The sequence below is a fragment of the Berghia stephanieae genome, chromosome 5, assembly GCF_034508935.2.
Source record: "Berghia stephanieae isolate SIO BIC M18660-M18661 chromosome 5, UCSD_Bste_1.3, whole genome shotgun sequence".
Taxonomy (NCBI): Eukaryota; Metazoa; Mollusca; class Gastropoda; order Nudibranchia; family Aeolidiidae; genus Berghia; species Berghia stephanieae.
The window spans coordinates 48743117-48759201 of NC_088364.1; the positions used below are offsets into that span (position 1 = coordinate 48743117).

At 34.8% G+C, this 16085-nt stretch overlaps 1 protein-coding gene across 13 annotated transcripts in view; it reads right to left on the reverse strand.

Annotated features, from left to right (window-relative positions):
• The window catches only part of LOC144973085 (TOM1-like protein 2), a 48172-nt gene extending 32743 nt beyond the window's left edge, over positions 1-15429 (reverse strand). For 7 of the 13 annotated variants that reach the window (XM_078915105.1, XM_078915100.1, XM_078915102.1 and 4 more), the window contains exons 1-7: positions 15331-15429; positions 10292-10376; positions 9450-9534; positions 7795-7941; positions 5019-5153; positions 4579-4638; positions 2594-2632 (exon numbers count right to left, since the gene is read on the reverse strand). In XM_078915105.1, the coding sequence (XP_078771231.1) occupies positions 2594-2632; positions 4579-4638; positions 5019-5153; positions 7795-7941; positions 9450-9534; positions 10292-10376; positions 15331-15388 (609 nt within the window). In that variant the 5' untranslated portion in view covers positions 15389-15429. The remainder of the gene's footprint in view (positions 1-2593; positions 2633-4578; positions 4639-5018; positions 5154-7794; positions 7942-9449; positions 9535-10291; positions 10377-15330) is intronic. The other 6 variants (XM_078915110.1, XM_078915106.1, XM_078915109.1 and 3 more) reach the window with 1 other exon arrangement.
• Between the last annotated feature and the right edge of the window lie 656 nt (positions 15430-16085).

A 16085-nucleotide genomic window follows, 5' to 3' on the forward strand; every position in this document is an offset into this window, starting at 1 on the left:
ATCAACTAACAAACTCCCAATTGAACGCGCCTTTCAGCATTCTGGTCCAGGGCTGTGGAATTCTCTACCATATAAGATACGTTCATCATATTCACTAGAGGATTTCAAGCGGTGATTGAAAACATTTTCATTAAGACAGGCTTTCTTTTAATCATGTGTATTAATGCAGTCTTCATGAATTGTGTTAGAGCTAAATCTTTGTTATGTGCCCAGCGCCCTCTAGATGAAGGGATGTTTGGCGCACTATAAATCTATATCATTATCATTACTTTTGTTCATATAGGAAATTAATAATGAGTGATGAGAAACACTCTAGGCCACTGTAACAAGAAATGAAGTGAGTAAAGATGTGCCAGAGGACAATAGAAAATCAAAACTTTTGCGCAATGGAAAGTCGAACCCAGGACTCGACTTATGGCACCTCCACTTGACCATGAAGAGGGACACTACAATCAATGGAATCCACCAAAATCCGGAATTCACCCAAGATCAATCACGGTCTCTTTGTTGCATGTGAAGCAAGTGCTCTCCCAACTGAACTATTGGGACCCCCACGATATAAAAGCTTACATCTTTTTAAAATTTCATCCTTATCTAACAAGTTTGTGCCAAAATTATAATTTGATCCAAAATGATTGTCTGTGGTACATGAAGGTCATTAGTATAACTATGCTAATTCATGCAGTGTGAGTACAATAGAATAGAGCATTGTCTTACATAGCTGTAAACATTGATAATCTCGTTTCAAACATAAAACATCCTCTGCATTTCAAATTACAACCTGAAAGGCTATGTTTTGTTTCCATTAAAAAAAAATCCAGGTACAAGATTGGGGCCCAGAGTGAATCTAGCTGTCACGTCTTAGGGAAGAAAATAGGTGAGTATGTTATATTGTTTCAGTCTCCCTGCATAGACTTTTTCTTTTGAACCGATGGCCAATGTGGTTTTACTTATTCATTTTTCCCTCTTGTATTTAAAGAATGTTCTATACACAATATTGTTCAACGATTGGAATTGAATTGTTAAAATCAATTAATTTCTATAAATAAGGTTGTTGTTATCTGAAATTAAAATATAAAAGCAGTGGCAATTTCAACAAAATTTGAAGTGTGATTTGAGTTTCTTGGCTGTTCTTTTCATCACTAGATATTATATCATCTTTCACTTTTTAACATAAATGGCATGCAGATTTTAATTTAGCAAATTATGATAAGAGCAATGACATGCACGTCTGTCATAAGAAGATTGCCACGGGAACGGGAAAATTATAATACAACACATAAAGCCTAATGAAGCACTCAAATCTAAATTTTTGTTATCTGCAATTCCTCAAGATATTAATATTACTTTTAAAAATTGTTATCCAACATTTTGCTTTAAACAATTCCAAACAGCACCCCAAAAAAAATAATAAATAAATAAATAAAATAAAATAAATGAAAAAAATAAAAGAATACAGTAAAAAAAAAATCTATTAAATGAAAAAAAATAAAATACAGTAAAAACAAAAAAAAATCAATTAAATGAAAAACGTTTTTAAAAAAATCTATTAAATGAAAAAATTAAAAACAAAAAAAATAATTAAATAATAGAGTAAAAACCGGTTAAACCAAAATTGTCTAAACCGAACATACAGCTAAAACTAAAAGAAATCAAAATGTTGTCATTTTTTACTCTGTATTTCTGTTAATCAAGTATCGATAAAACAAAAGCCACTATGCTCAAACTATCTTTAAACGGAAAAGAAACTGCTGAATAACTGAATAACCTAAGAAAAAAAATTTGATAACGGAACAAAATTCCTGTTACAACAGTTACCCAATGTGCTCTCTTGTATCCATTCAATACCCCACACATCTCCACTCCACCACCAACTATGACCCCCCCCCCACACACACACACACACACACACACTAACACACACACACACTTATCCACAATGACTTAGTATTCGTCTCTGTGGCCATTCTTACTTGATGGTGAGAACACAATGTGCTGTTGAGAGCAGTAATGCCATAACTCCAAAAAGATGATGTTGCAGTTATAACACTATTGCTCTCTTTGGCACCTACTACCACTATGCTCGTTTGTGTGCTCATATACGTACACACACAAACCTCCTGCCACACACACACACATACTACATCATTTCAACTACAAAGTCACACAGTTGACAAATTTATTGTGATGCATTGTGTGTGACAAAGGGATGAATGATAGCAGTGAAATAATAATACCCTTGAAAATCATGGTATGCCTTAACCGAAATAGAATATCAAGTCCCTTGAATTTTGGTTTAACCGATTTTTACTATAAATAAATAAAAAATTACAAAACACAAAGTTTGAAAACCACTAGTCATGTAAAAATCTCAGCTCACATAAAACTTGTTTTAAATAAAATACTTTAAAAGACACAAATCTATTAGTTCAATTTGTTAATTCTGGTTTAAATATTGTATGGAAGGGTTTTAAATATCACATTAGATATTCCTGTTAAAGGTGCAAAAGTATAATCATATTCAAAATTAGAACCAACTGGCAAGGCTGCAGACAACAGTGGTAAAAAGTTTAAAATAGAACAGCAGACAAACCTCATCATCTGATTCATTCACCAGCTCCGCATATTTTTTCTAAGAAGTCAAATAGAAAAAAATTGTGGAAAGAGTGATACAAAGACTTAACTAAAATTGCTCTACGGGTTTTATGACAAAATTATTTACTACACTGTGACATATAAGAAAAAAGAAGTATACACCAACTTTATCTATCAATGACCATAATACAAATAACTGCTGGATAGATAAAGTCATTTGACATCTCGCATATTTCTTAATCTTGATCAATTTTTTTTCAATACAGTTTAATTAAGGTAGAGAATTTAGAGGAAGATTTTTAAAATCAATGAAAAAACAAAACAATCCAAAACGATCGAAGTACAGAAAACCAGAAAAAAAGGAGAATCAATCACTATAATAAAAATAAATTAAGCCTATAGCATTTGATTTAAATTAATCACTTGGAAAAACAAAGTGTCAACTCCCATATCTGGCCTACAATTTAAATGTTACTAATGGAATTTTTTTTTTTTTTTTTGGTTTTTCTCCATGACACAATACACAAAACATATCGAGTCTCCTAATAGATCAGTAAATATACAAAACATTTTTTGTGAAATAACTTCAAATGATGCACATCTTAAGTGTTTGCCTTAATATTTAGAACAGTTAAAAAGATTCCACAATAGGATGAATTGTGAACAGTGACCTTGGTAAAGATTGCTCACACAATTCTTTCATTTTGCTAAGCTTACAACAGACAATTGAGGAATAATATTATTGACACAACTTTGGTCAAATTTATTTCGATAACAGCCAACGAGAATATGGATAGTTCATGGGGGGGGGGGGGGGGCATTTACACAAAAACTTTAATGTACGGTTATTATGAAATATTCATTGTGAGACCAAAAATAAATTAAAATTATACTCTACTTCACACAGAAAACAAACATTGTCTATATTTCGAGGATAGTATATGACTGAAATGGTCATGAAAATTGGTAGTAATCCACATCTGTACATGAACAGGGCTTTATCAAATAAAAAAAAATTTGAAAAAAAGGGGGATAATTTTTTAATACCCCCAAGAAAATCAAATTTTCTGAAATATAATCTTGTCGAACTGGATTCAAACTGTGAGAATGATAGGTTTAATACATCTTCAAAGAACCACACACATCTTTGGTCAGAGTTTGGTTAGTTACAACACTGGGCTAGGAAGTTTGTGATACATCAGCACACACATGTAATCAGTGTTTGACTCTTGCTAGGCTATTCAAAGCTATTATTTGAGCGCAGTCTATCCATAAAAAGCAAGACCGTGTAAAATAAAAATTGAAAAAAAAACCCCAATGAAGTTTAGACCTACCACAGTCACAAGACAAAGGAAAAATTGAATATTTTCTTTAAAAAAAAACCAAAAGAACAAAAACAATAAAGGCAAATTCTTTCTTTTCTTTTTTTAAATGCATGATTTACAGCAATAGTTATATGACATATTGTCTTAAAATGATTTAAAATGGATGCAGTGTGAATAAATTTGATTACATCATATTCAAGCAGGGGTGCCAATTCAGGAAGCAAAAATTTACCGAACTTTTACGCAAACACGTAGACCGACCCCTTATGTACTGACTTTTTCTGTTTAGCAGGTGATTGGAAAATATACTGAGCGTTTATAACATACTGAATTCCGTAAATATATGGAAAGTTGGCAACCTTGTTCAAGTCTTAAATTTGATTTTGAAAAAAAAAAAAAACTCCAAATGTTTGTGACAGCAAATCTGCATTTAGTCCAATACAGCCTTTAAAAAAATCTGTAAAAACGTATAAAATCTGTTAAAGTGGCAGGCCTGAGAACTAAATTGATGAGCTTCCATTATTCTTATCTCCCTTTTTTTGTCTTTAATAATAAGCAAACATGTTATTCTGTGGGTGACAAGAAAAAGGAATAGAATCATTGTTTTGGTAAAGGCGCATACTTGACAAAACAGGACATTGACAATAGCCAAACTTACGCCACGACTACTTCCTCCCCTATCATGACTTAAAGCCGGTTGCTCTCGATCTGGAACACTCTGTAAAACAAAGCAAATGATTGCTTCTTTAATAAAAAAAAGTCTGCAGATGACAAAATAATAATAGTAATAATAAAAATAATAATATAATAATAATGACAATAAATAGTAATTATAATAATGATGATCATTTTTACATTTCTACAATGCAAGATTATTACTGTTTGTTCTATGCAATTATTCATGAGTTCTCGTACATCAAATATTTTAAGGCAAGTTAAGCAAATAAACAAAGTGTGAGGAGAAAAAAAGAAATCAGAATTGTCTGTCAGAACTAATAAAAGTGGATCATTATAATAACCACTAAATTCACTGATGTGAATACTGTATTATTTCAACTGATTTATGAATGTGCAACAAAGCCATTATAATGAAATTACCCTGGCAGGTGTGTGGATAGGAGCCATATTGTCTAAATCAGTCATAGGGAATTCAATTCCTTTCTGCTTCAGCTCCTGGTAGACTTTTTCCATTTCTTTCAGTTCTGGATTTCCACGAAACGCATCAGCCCAGGTCTGAAAAGGATTTTACACAAGAAATGATTACAATACGCATTTTATAGTTCTCGGAATACTTAAGGCCATATCAGCAAATAGCAACAAAGAAGATAATGCTAGTCAAAAGATATATCTGATAAGCATCCAAGAAACTGAGGACGAGTTAAATGGAAAACTTAAGTATATCCCAAAACCAATCTAACATAGACCTGTAAATGAGCTCTATAAAAATTGACTGAAACTCTTCGACAAACTGAAGATTCAATTATTTTTTTAAAAAATAAGGGCATCATTGGAGAGGAGAGTGATAAATACAATATATCAAAATAGTGGGTGTTATTTCTTACTGGAAGTCTGGAAGTATGACTGTCATAATTTGATGTAGAAGGAGTGCTAAATAAGCATGTCATTCATATAGGTAAAGATGACTTCATCAAAGTCATATTCCTGCCTCTGGAATTTTTTTGACATAGAAAAATAATCACCATTATCATCTTTAACTTCTAGCCATGACCAATTGAATTTATTCCTCACGGAACTCACATCTTTATCGATGCTCGACAAGTCTGAATTGCGATCCACGAACAGCTCAGCCATTGTGAGAACATTAGAATAATGTAGCAATGAGCAAACTTGATTTTCAATCAGTAAATGACAGAGAAAAAAAACTTAAATAAATATGACTTCAGGCCAATACACTGAACTGAATTAAGTAGTGAATTATCAAGAAGAAACTTCGGCAGGCGTAGCGGAAAAATTCAAAGAATCGAAATGAAGGTAAATCGCCACAAAACAGCAAGCTCGCTTGGGCTTGAGCAAAACAATGCCAGAAAACGTCCTGATTTGCACGGGAATTAATTAGGCTACTTACCATTGTTCCTTATGATCAGGTACTCAATCAGTGAAGAAACGGTCAACCAGTTTGTTTACAACGTGAGGCAATCGAAATGTGCTTGTAGCAATCTATCCTAACTTTCGATTTGAAGATGTCTACATAACGGACTTTCGGCTTTCGCAATTTACTTTATCATAGTTTTGAGACTCGAAGGGTAAATGTGGTCAATTTTGGCTTAGATGAAACAGTGAAATTTATCGCTCGGTGGCTCAGTTAAAATTGGCTACAGTTGGGATCACGACGGATTGGAAAGTGAAAAAATAATTTAACGAAGGATGTGTGAAAATACCCAGGGAAGTGTTCAGACACGCCTTTTATAAAAAGCGTCGCTTTGTCTTGGCAATATATACATCGTTAATATAAACGGTCCCCATGAGCTATGCGTAGCGCTGTGGAACACTCCTAATTATTTTACGGTCATTCGACTACGATTTGTGAATTCTTTCTTTTTTTATTTCTTTCTTTCTTTCTTTCCTTTTTTAAATATTTGAATTTGACAAATTGACTGATTTCAGTTAATTGACAGAGAATTTACAGGTCTACTAACATGAAGCCAGACTGAACAATTTCAAAGTCTCCATCAAGAATATTTTTCCTTCTGAATCTAAATGTTTCGAAGTCGACTCAATTTTGAGTATTTGTATTCAAGGGCGGAGAGAGTTTTTGAATGTGACAGCCATTGTTGGTGTTTAGAATTTTGATAATCTTTGCTTGAAGGTGTCTAAATATGCTGTACTCACACATGATTTGGGAAGAGCGTTCCAGTCTTCGACAGTGCGGGGTGCAAATGAATATTGAAGAAGTTTGAGTTTCCAGATTATGGTTTTAATGTTTTTGAGTTGGTTTTTCTTTGTATGAGTTTCATTGTATGAATAGTTGAACATGGGAGTTAGTCATTGTTCTTTCCATCTGTCTTGAAAGGGAGTCCATCCAAGCCCGGTGATCATGTCTGTTATGCTGCTATGCGGGCTGTAATCATTGAAGACAAATCGTGCAGCGCAGTGCTGGACAGCTTAAATTGCTTTTATGTCAGATTGTAGTTTTGGTCCCAAACTGAACAGGAATAGTCTAAGATTGATCTTACAAGTGTTATGTAGGCTGTTTCTTTCTTATTTACCTTATTTTCTGTGAGGATGAATATTGTTTCATATTCTTCATTTATAAACCAAATTTCATTCACACTGAACAAAGATGCAATGCAAACGTGATACAAGTTATAAGTGCAAATATAATTCAATTTGTAGAAACAACAGCTATTAAGAAGAATCTTTTATGAGCTGGTTCCACATAGTTTTATGCTTATATGATGGCTTCAGAGAGCTGGAGGGTTACTCTAGGGTGATCTACTAAACTTCTGACCTAAAAATTTGCCAGTCCTTTTGAAGTGTCGAATAAGTGTTTGTGACCACGAGTCTAATTGCTGAAAGAAACATTGTCTCATGGTTTTTTTTTTGTTTTTTAAAAATATTTTCATGAAGTTAAATCCACCAAGCACTTTCCAAGGTACGAAGAAGTAGCCCAACCAAGGTACAAATATGTACCCAAGACTTACAATTCTGATCAAAGAATGATCTACTATTGTCAATTCATGTCATATAAAATTCTTAAAAACTGTGGTTGAACACAACTTAAGATAGCTACAATTGGAAGAGGTTCTTGGGGAGAAGTAAAAGAACATTTATAATTTATAGTCAATCAATCAATCAACTATTAATCCACTACGATATTTTTCAAAATCTGTAAAACCACGTCTTAAGTTTATACCTGAATCATAGCAAGGACTTTTTCTTGTACGATTTGTGGTGGATCATTTTTAGGGCCTATGATTTTGATGAGATCATGCAGGAAGTCTTTGTTGGCCACTTGAAGGTGGAAACGCCGACCACAATTCTTCACACATGATTCAAGGCACTGAGAACAAACAAAATTTGATGTATGATCATTTTCTCTAACATTCCTCTTTGATTTTTAATAGACAAAGGGGCACAGTGAAACTGCTTTCTAATTTCTGATATTAAATACCTATGACCATTTCAGTCCACTTCAACATCTGACTTTTTCACACACAAAAAAAACAACTCAAGACATAATTAGAATATGATGGTATTTTTCATATTTTTTTCGTCAAATTGAAGAGACAATCTTTAACATATAACTTGCAATAGTGCTTTGTATCACTAAAAGCACTGTTGCAGTTCTTAAGTGCATCCCTATAAAACTTTTAAGAACAGCAAAAAAAAATAAAACAAAATTGATTCATTCTGATATCACTTATCTCAGATTATAAAGCATTTTCTTCACTTTTTTCAAAAGGATTTGAGACATTCAATATTTGCTTTTGACATCAAATGATGTTTATTAGCTCTCTGTTATCGTTTGTAGACCACCAGAGAGGAGATAAGTTCATAGTAAATTCTCTATCAGAGGCTATAAATGTCACATTTGCAAATAATTTTGAATGTTGGTTAGAATTGTTTTAGCATGCAGAACTGGGGAGTATTTGATTTGATTGTATACCATCAATAGAAGCAGCAAACATGTAATTAAGTCTTCAATCATATTTACTCTTCTTCTTCTTCCTTTTAAGTTTGTAACTTCAATTTGGAAGATTTCAAAGAGCATAATATTTTACTTCCATTGGAGATGTGAGATAATAACTCCACTGTCTAAATGTTGATGGTAAAAACGAATAAAAGTGGATATCCACTCTTCAAGATTTAATTGTTTTCAGTTTTATTTTCATTATGATAACTGATATTATTTGCTGCAATATCAACTTAATTATTATTCGTTTTTGACAGAGACCAATCATTAACATTTAGATATAACACCTATGAAACTCAATTACTTTTTGAAGTATTATTAGAGGACTGTACATTTGGATCCAAAGCACTAGCAAGCCCCAATGTTTGCTTGGTTTTGTTTTGTTTTTTTCAAGTTTAATGCCATTATTCACATTCCTCAGTCATTAAAGAGCCAGGAAAAAGAAAGGCAATAAGATTATACTAAAGGCTGGGCAGAATCAGTTGATAGAAGATGTGTAGCTCTGTATTCATTCTTAGCCAATAAACCACTCATTCCGATCTTCACAATTAGGGGGGGGGGGGGGGGGGGGGGGGGGGGGGGGAATGTTCTATTATTAAAATAATAGCAAATAATATGTCAGATTAACAGAAAAAGAGGATATCTAATCATTTAAAGGTGCATAGTTTTGTAACCACGTAAGAACTATTCATCAACAAAAAACGGTTACAGAATAAAATATTGTTGACTAATCTCAACTCTGCAGTAACAGATACTGAATAATTTTCATCAGTTCAGGTATTAAACAAGATGTCCATTATCTAACTAAATTAAAAATCTGGAGAAGAAATATTTTAGAAGGTGTAAACTGAAGATAAGCAGCTTCCAACACTTACTGTTAAACAGTACATAACAGCTGTATAATTTTTTCCAACATTCTGAGAAATCCGTTTCCTGAATGCACGAATGGCATCTTTGGGTCTAGAAACGTGACAAAATAAAACAACAATTGTTTTCAATTCAAATAAAATTAAATCATAACTTAACTTAAATACATTATATGTGCTAACTTAACTAAATAGACAGTATAGAAAAAGAAAGGTGGCTAAAACAGGAAAATATTTTAAGTTTAAATATATCCTAAAACAAAAGCATTAATAAATATATACACAAATGAAATAGAGCATATTATTGAACTTCAAAACGGTAATTTGTCAGGACTGGGTGAAGAAAAAGAGTTTAAAGGAAAAAAAACAAAACAAAAGAAGCAGGACAGTTTTTTAGTTTTACGAAGTTTATAAAAAACAATACTCATTAACCCAAAAGAATGTACATCTTTTAAATCAAATTTAATAGATTTATAAAAGCTTAAAATTCAATTTAAAGCATCAAGTTCATCTCGACATTGGAAAAATGGAGCATATTTCGTGTTTTTACCATGCTCACAATGCGCCTCCCAGTAGTTCATTTATCCCCCCAAGCATGGAACTAAATTTCTATCTTAAACAGAACAAATCAACATTTACCACATTTTTTTCCAAAATTTGTCAGACTCTTATTCATATACCCCATGGGGCTAGAACTTATCCTAGTTTCTAGAAGTTAACAATTATTTGCCACCCTTTGAACAGGATGCTGGTCTAGAGGAACATCATTTTTTTCTTTTCTTAGATCATTGTTAACACCATAAAAATAAAAATGAAAGTTAAAAAAATAAAAATAGAAACTATTATTTTACCCTTCATCTGTTTCATTGATGATATCACACACTTCCATATAAAGGGCCCAATTCTCAGTTGCATTGGTTCCATCAGTAGCTTGTTCTGATATCAAAAGAACATCAAAGATAATCTATATTTCACTACTTTCATATACTGAGACAAATCTCTATTAAGGAGGTGAACCAATTTTCTCATCTCACATCTGTCCCGTTAGATATTTAAAAGAGGACATTTGTTTTGTTGTGGCTATTCAGACTTAGTCTGAATAGTATCCCGTGGGTATTCGGACTCAAACCTAAATGCGCGTGTGCAATCAACAAGTTATTTGAACTCGAGTCTGAATAATATCACATCGCAGTATAGGTTGGGTTTTTTGTTTTTTTTTCTTTTTCAGTTTATTTTAATTATTGACATTTACATAAAATTGATGCAAATGAACATAACAATAATGGTATAATAACTACTAACAGGTAGTATAAACTTGAGCATTTTTATATATCGCAATATCCACTAAACATGCTCAAAGAGCTATACAACCTAAGGGGTCTCTGGTCAACAGCAACACGTAACATAAAGGATGAGACATGACCGTAAGGCGGTATCACATTTTCTTTCGGACAGAGATAAGGCTGCTAACGGCCAGGCACTTATCTTATTCTACACCTGAATATGGTGAGAGAATGTGAATAAAGAGCCTTTTCCAAGGACTCGTATATTTGCACCACGACTCAGAGCAGGGCTCAAACCCAGGACTTTTGACCCAAAGGCCATGGCATACCACAAACTCACTTTATTTGATGTGAGAGACAAAGTCATTAAACAATTTGAAGTGACGTTAGACATTAAAAAGAAAAGAGTTTAAAAGTTCCATTCAAATGGAACATAAGTCGTCAAAGTAACTGTGGTCTAAAGGAAGGCTTTTCTAACACTTTTACACGATATCCAAATAAAATCAGGACAAAATAAGAAAGGACTTCTTTAGATTCACAGCACCTAAAGAGGGGATTTCTTTATCACCCCGAACCCCCCTCAACCCTAACTAGAGATACTATAAAAAATAATCTGATAAAACATAATGTTTGCCATCACTTGCAATATCGAAACTGATGTGAAACACGGTAATACAAGTAAATGGCGTTGATTTTGAAATTAGAAAAATCACACCACTTATAAAAATGAAACTTATCTTAAATAGTAATATTTATTGGCCATTGCTACTAAGTTAAATTCCATAATCACGAAAAGATTAAGCAATTTTATAAAAGTGCTGTAATACTATGGAAGTCCTGCCCAAAATAATACATATTCTGATAGTGTTAGACAGGCAACAAACCTTCTACTACAGTCCAAAGTAGGAGGTATAAATAACGGAGTCAGATATTGGCAAAAACGAATTTCTTCTGAACTCTTCTTCTGCTTTTCTATCAGTTTCACCCTCTGCCCACTGGTCGCACTGTGTCCACCCTGTGTTTGGAGTTTAGTCTGAACAGCCATGGGAGCTTTTCAGACTCGAGTCTGAAATGCAACTTTTACATAACTAAATCTTCAAAATAAAATCTTTCTTTCTAAACACAATTAATTAATTGATAGAGAGGTGGGCCTTTGGCCTACCAACCTCCGCTGCACGTCCAACTCGCCTTGAGCATGCATTCACGTAAAATATAAAGATTTTTTTAAAAAACCTACCTCTGTTTCAAAAACTAGCATCTTTCAACTTTCTAAGAAACATTTTGATTTTTCAGAACTTTAGTTCGTTAAAAAAATACCGGCCAATCTGACCCGTTGAGTCGAATGAAAACGAAATTTTGTTGTTTACACGGTTCAAAGGAAATGCCGTAAATAAGCTTTCATGGACTTCCTGTGTTGTTTTTATAGTGTCACGTGACCGTTTTGAGAAATTTGTCGTCTGCTACAAATAATTAGACCGGTAGGGGGTAGATATTTTCGTTGGAGCAGAGAAAAAGTGAGTATTATTTCTTGGACTTGTAGAGAGGCCTAGGGTCCACCAGCAGACCAGTTGATTGAATGAAAGAGAAAAAGGCCTTTTTTATCCGCCGCCACCACCACCTTGAAAGAGTGGAGGGGGGGTGCATGCCGACGAGAGGGAGACGTGTCGATTGGTGACCTTGGTGACGTAGAGCATCTCAAGGATGCTGGCAGTTGCAGTTGCAGGTGTTCTTAAACCCTTAACAGCGAAGCTAATTTTTTTGCTTTTAGATAGTAGTTTGCTTTAATCTTTATTATTGTTAACGGGGAATACAGCGTTTCCACCAAGAGAGTAGTCAGACTATCGCAACTCGGACTTCAATTGTCTATAATAGTTTTGCCGTTACTTGTCTTTTGATGATAGAAGATTTGGTGTTAGGTCAAAGATCGAATTTCGCCGCTAAAAGGTTGCATTGCTACTGGGTTTGCTCTCCCCCCCCCCCCCCCCCCCCCCCCCCACCCACTTTTTTTTTCTTCTTTTTTTTTCACCTTAATATTGTTGATTGCTGCTATTTCCTTTTTTATGATTAGCAAGTGTCGTAGGAGTCTCACAGGATGCAGGAGTACTGCAATTAACCCTTTGCCAGCGACACTGACTTTTTTGTTTTTCAAATAATAGTCTTCATTTATATTATTTTTTAACGCAGAAAAAAAACGTTTCCACCATAAGAGCAGTAAGAATATTGATAAAAAGCGCTTTGAGCACGTTGGGTGGATATTGCTCTATATAAAAGCTCAAGTTTTTAAATTGTAATTTGTTTTTTGTCTTTTGATGAAAACGGTAAGATTTTATTTTTGGTCCAAGTAAGATTGATATTCGCCTTTAAAAGGTTAAGTTGTTTTGTTTTTTCAGTTTTTTTGTTTTGTTTTTCAAATGCGGATACGTTGCTTCTTCCTTTTTTCCTCAACTGGCAAGCTATCGCTGTACTTACCCGCATGGCTTGCACACACAAAAGGAAACATCTAGGTCACAATACTTTACATCGAGGTCACAAAATCAGACAACTAGGTCACACATCAAGACATCTCTGTTTCGTTTGTTCCAAGATAGCAAAACAAACCAGACGTCTTGGAGTTCGAAAGAGCTTTCCATAAAATATTTGGTATTTGCAAGACCCCCAGAAACCAATGCCCTATACAGCTCTTGTGCACGGTTACTTATGACCTTGATTTCTTTCGTACCCACCCCCAGAATCCCACTTATTGTGTGTTATAGGCAGAACATAATAAATAGCTGGGCTGCCACATACGTGACTAAATTGGCCAAAGAGAGAATCTATACTTTGGCATTAGACACCCATTACCTGATGTCTTGGTTTTTAATCCTAGCCTAGTGAGAGAGAGAAAACAAAACAATCATACATGTATCTGCAAACAGCAGAACGTTTTCATTTTACATTGAGATGGGAAGGGGGAGGGATAACACTATGACAAGAGAGAGGGAGAGAGAGAGAGAGAGAGAGAGAGAGAGAGAGAGAGAGAGAGAGAGAGAGAGAGAGAGAGAAAGGTGGGCGGGGGGATGGGGGGGATAGTAAGGGGGAATGGGAAAAGATGAAAGAAACAATGGGTTGCCTGATTACGTAGATCAAAGGATTGTTACAGCGGTGTTCACGGTGCGTACTTCGTGAAATTTTAACCTTTACAGTGACACTGATTTTTTTTCTCCAGATTGCTTATGCAGAATAAATCGTTTCCACCAAGAGAACAGTAGTAAGAGTATATTTCGACTCGGGCTTCAATTAAACTATAAATCGCAAAGCTTGTCTTTTAATGATAACATTAAGACTAAGATCTGGAGTTTGGGGAGTGTAAGATGGAATCTCGCCATTAATGGTTAAAATTGTTTTGATTAAAAAAAAAAATTCACACACACACACACACACACACACCCCACACGAGCGTGCGCGGTCACGACAGCGAGGACCATCACTGACAGAATGTTGCAACGGTAAACCGGTTTACGTGTACATAGATCCTGAGGCTAGATGCCCCGTTACCGTGTACGTAGGCACTCCCAAAAAAAAAAGGAAGAAAGAAAGAGACACACACACACATACTCACACACACACACACACACCCACACACACACACAGTCTCGCATCCTCTACGAACTAATTTTGCGCACCAATTTTTACTGCACTTATGCACCAAATTGCATACCTATCTAGGGACACTTTTTTTCCGTATCTTTTTCTCAATAAACTTTTTTAAAAACCTTTGTTTTGCGCGGCAGGCGGCAGGCACTAGGGGGCACCGACCACTGAATCAGACGAAAAACACACACGGTTTAGCGAGGAATGAATCATGAAAATATTTAGGATATAATTTCAAACACAACTTTTGATATTCATCAAGGATTGTCTAGTACCGAATGTTTTTTGATAGAAAACAAATGTATCTTCAAATCTAAACTGCTTTTGACGGTAAGCGGTAAGTTTTTTATTTATTTTTCTGTCCAAACGAATGATTTGTCCTGGTATAGAAGCTAAGTATTGGTAACACCGGCGCAGCTCTCTATATTAAATTTGATATCCTTCCTGGGAGGGGGGATTAGTAATTTGTATTTGAGGGTGCACCACTCAACATACTCCTATCACAGTCATAGTTATAATCATGGTGCATAGCCATAGATAGGAGGGTACAAATCCTCCAACCTCCATTCCAAGTAAGTAAAAAAAAGGAGGAGAGTTGTGTAATGTTGAGTGTAGGCTGAATTTGAATTAACGATTTATTACTCGTTTGAGTAAGCTCAGCACCAAGCCATATCATATCTAAAGTCTTTTATGGGATTTTAAAGTCTAGATGCCAGCCACTTCTAGAAGAGTAAAAATTTACTAAAGCCATGCTAATGATTACACTTATCTAGCAGACAATATCAATAACTCATCATCAGCATCATCATCATCATCTGCAAGTCTTTGACTCTGTCTCAGTCGATAAGTTACACAAGAAAGAGTTGTGAAAAATAAATTGGGAATTAGTAATAAAAAAAAGTATAGCATTCATGCGTCAAAATATATAATACACCTGTAGAGAATTTGCTAAAAATCAGCATTTTTAAAGGACTGACCGATCAATTGCCCCACTTGAGTGGCGAGAGGGTTTCCGTGTCCAAAGAGGGCAGCCATTTTTGTTGACAATGATTATTGAGTCTAAAAATAGATGATACACTAAAAATGCCGTCATTTCCGCCTTGATAAGTGTTTCATGTCAATCGATTTGTTTATTTATATGTTTAAAGGGGATTAATAGGCAAACACAAGTCATGCTTCGTTTGAGGCTGTTCATTTCACGAAATAAAACACAGATTTTAATAGACGCACAGATTGATTAAATTAATGTCAGACAAGGCCTTCGTTCCATTTCACAGGACTGGAGCCAGCGCCCACGCCGATGGCATCCCATCGCCTGGACGTCTTCTTCTTCTTCTTCTTCTTCTTCTTCTTCTTCTTCTTCTTCTTCTTCTTCTTCTTCGTCGACTCCTCCTCCTCCTCCTCCTCCACCACCACCTCCTCCTCCTCCTCCTCCTCCTCCTCCTTCTTCTTCTTCTTCTTCTTCTTCTTCTTCTTCTTCTTCTTCTTCTTCTTCTTCTTCTTCTTCTTCTTCTTCTTCTTCCGGGCTCGAGCCCCGCTTCAGGCCCTTTCGTTTTTTTCCTTGGGCAAGATTATTAATCCCCAATTGCTCCTCCTCCTCCTCCTTCTTCTTCTTCTTCTTCTTCTTCTTCTTCTTCTTCTTCTTCTTCTTCTTCTTCTTCTTCTTCTTCTTCTTCTTCTTCTCTTTCTTCTCCTCCTCCTTCTCCTCCTCCTCCTCCTCCTCCTCCTCCTC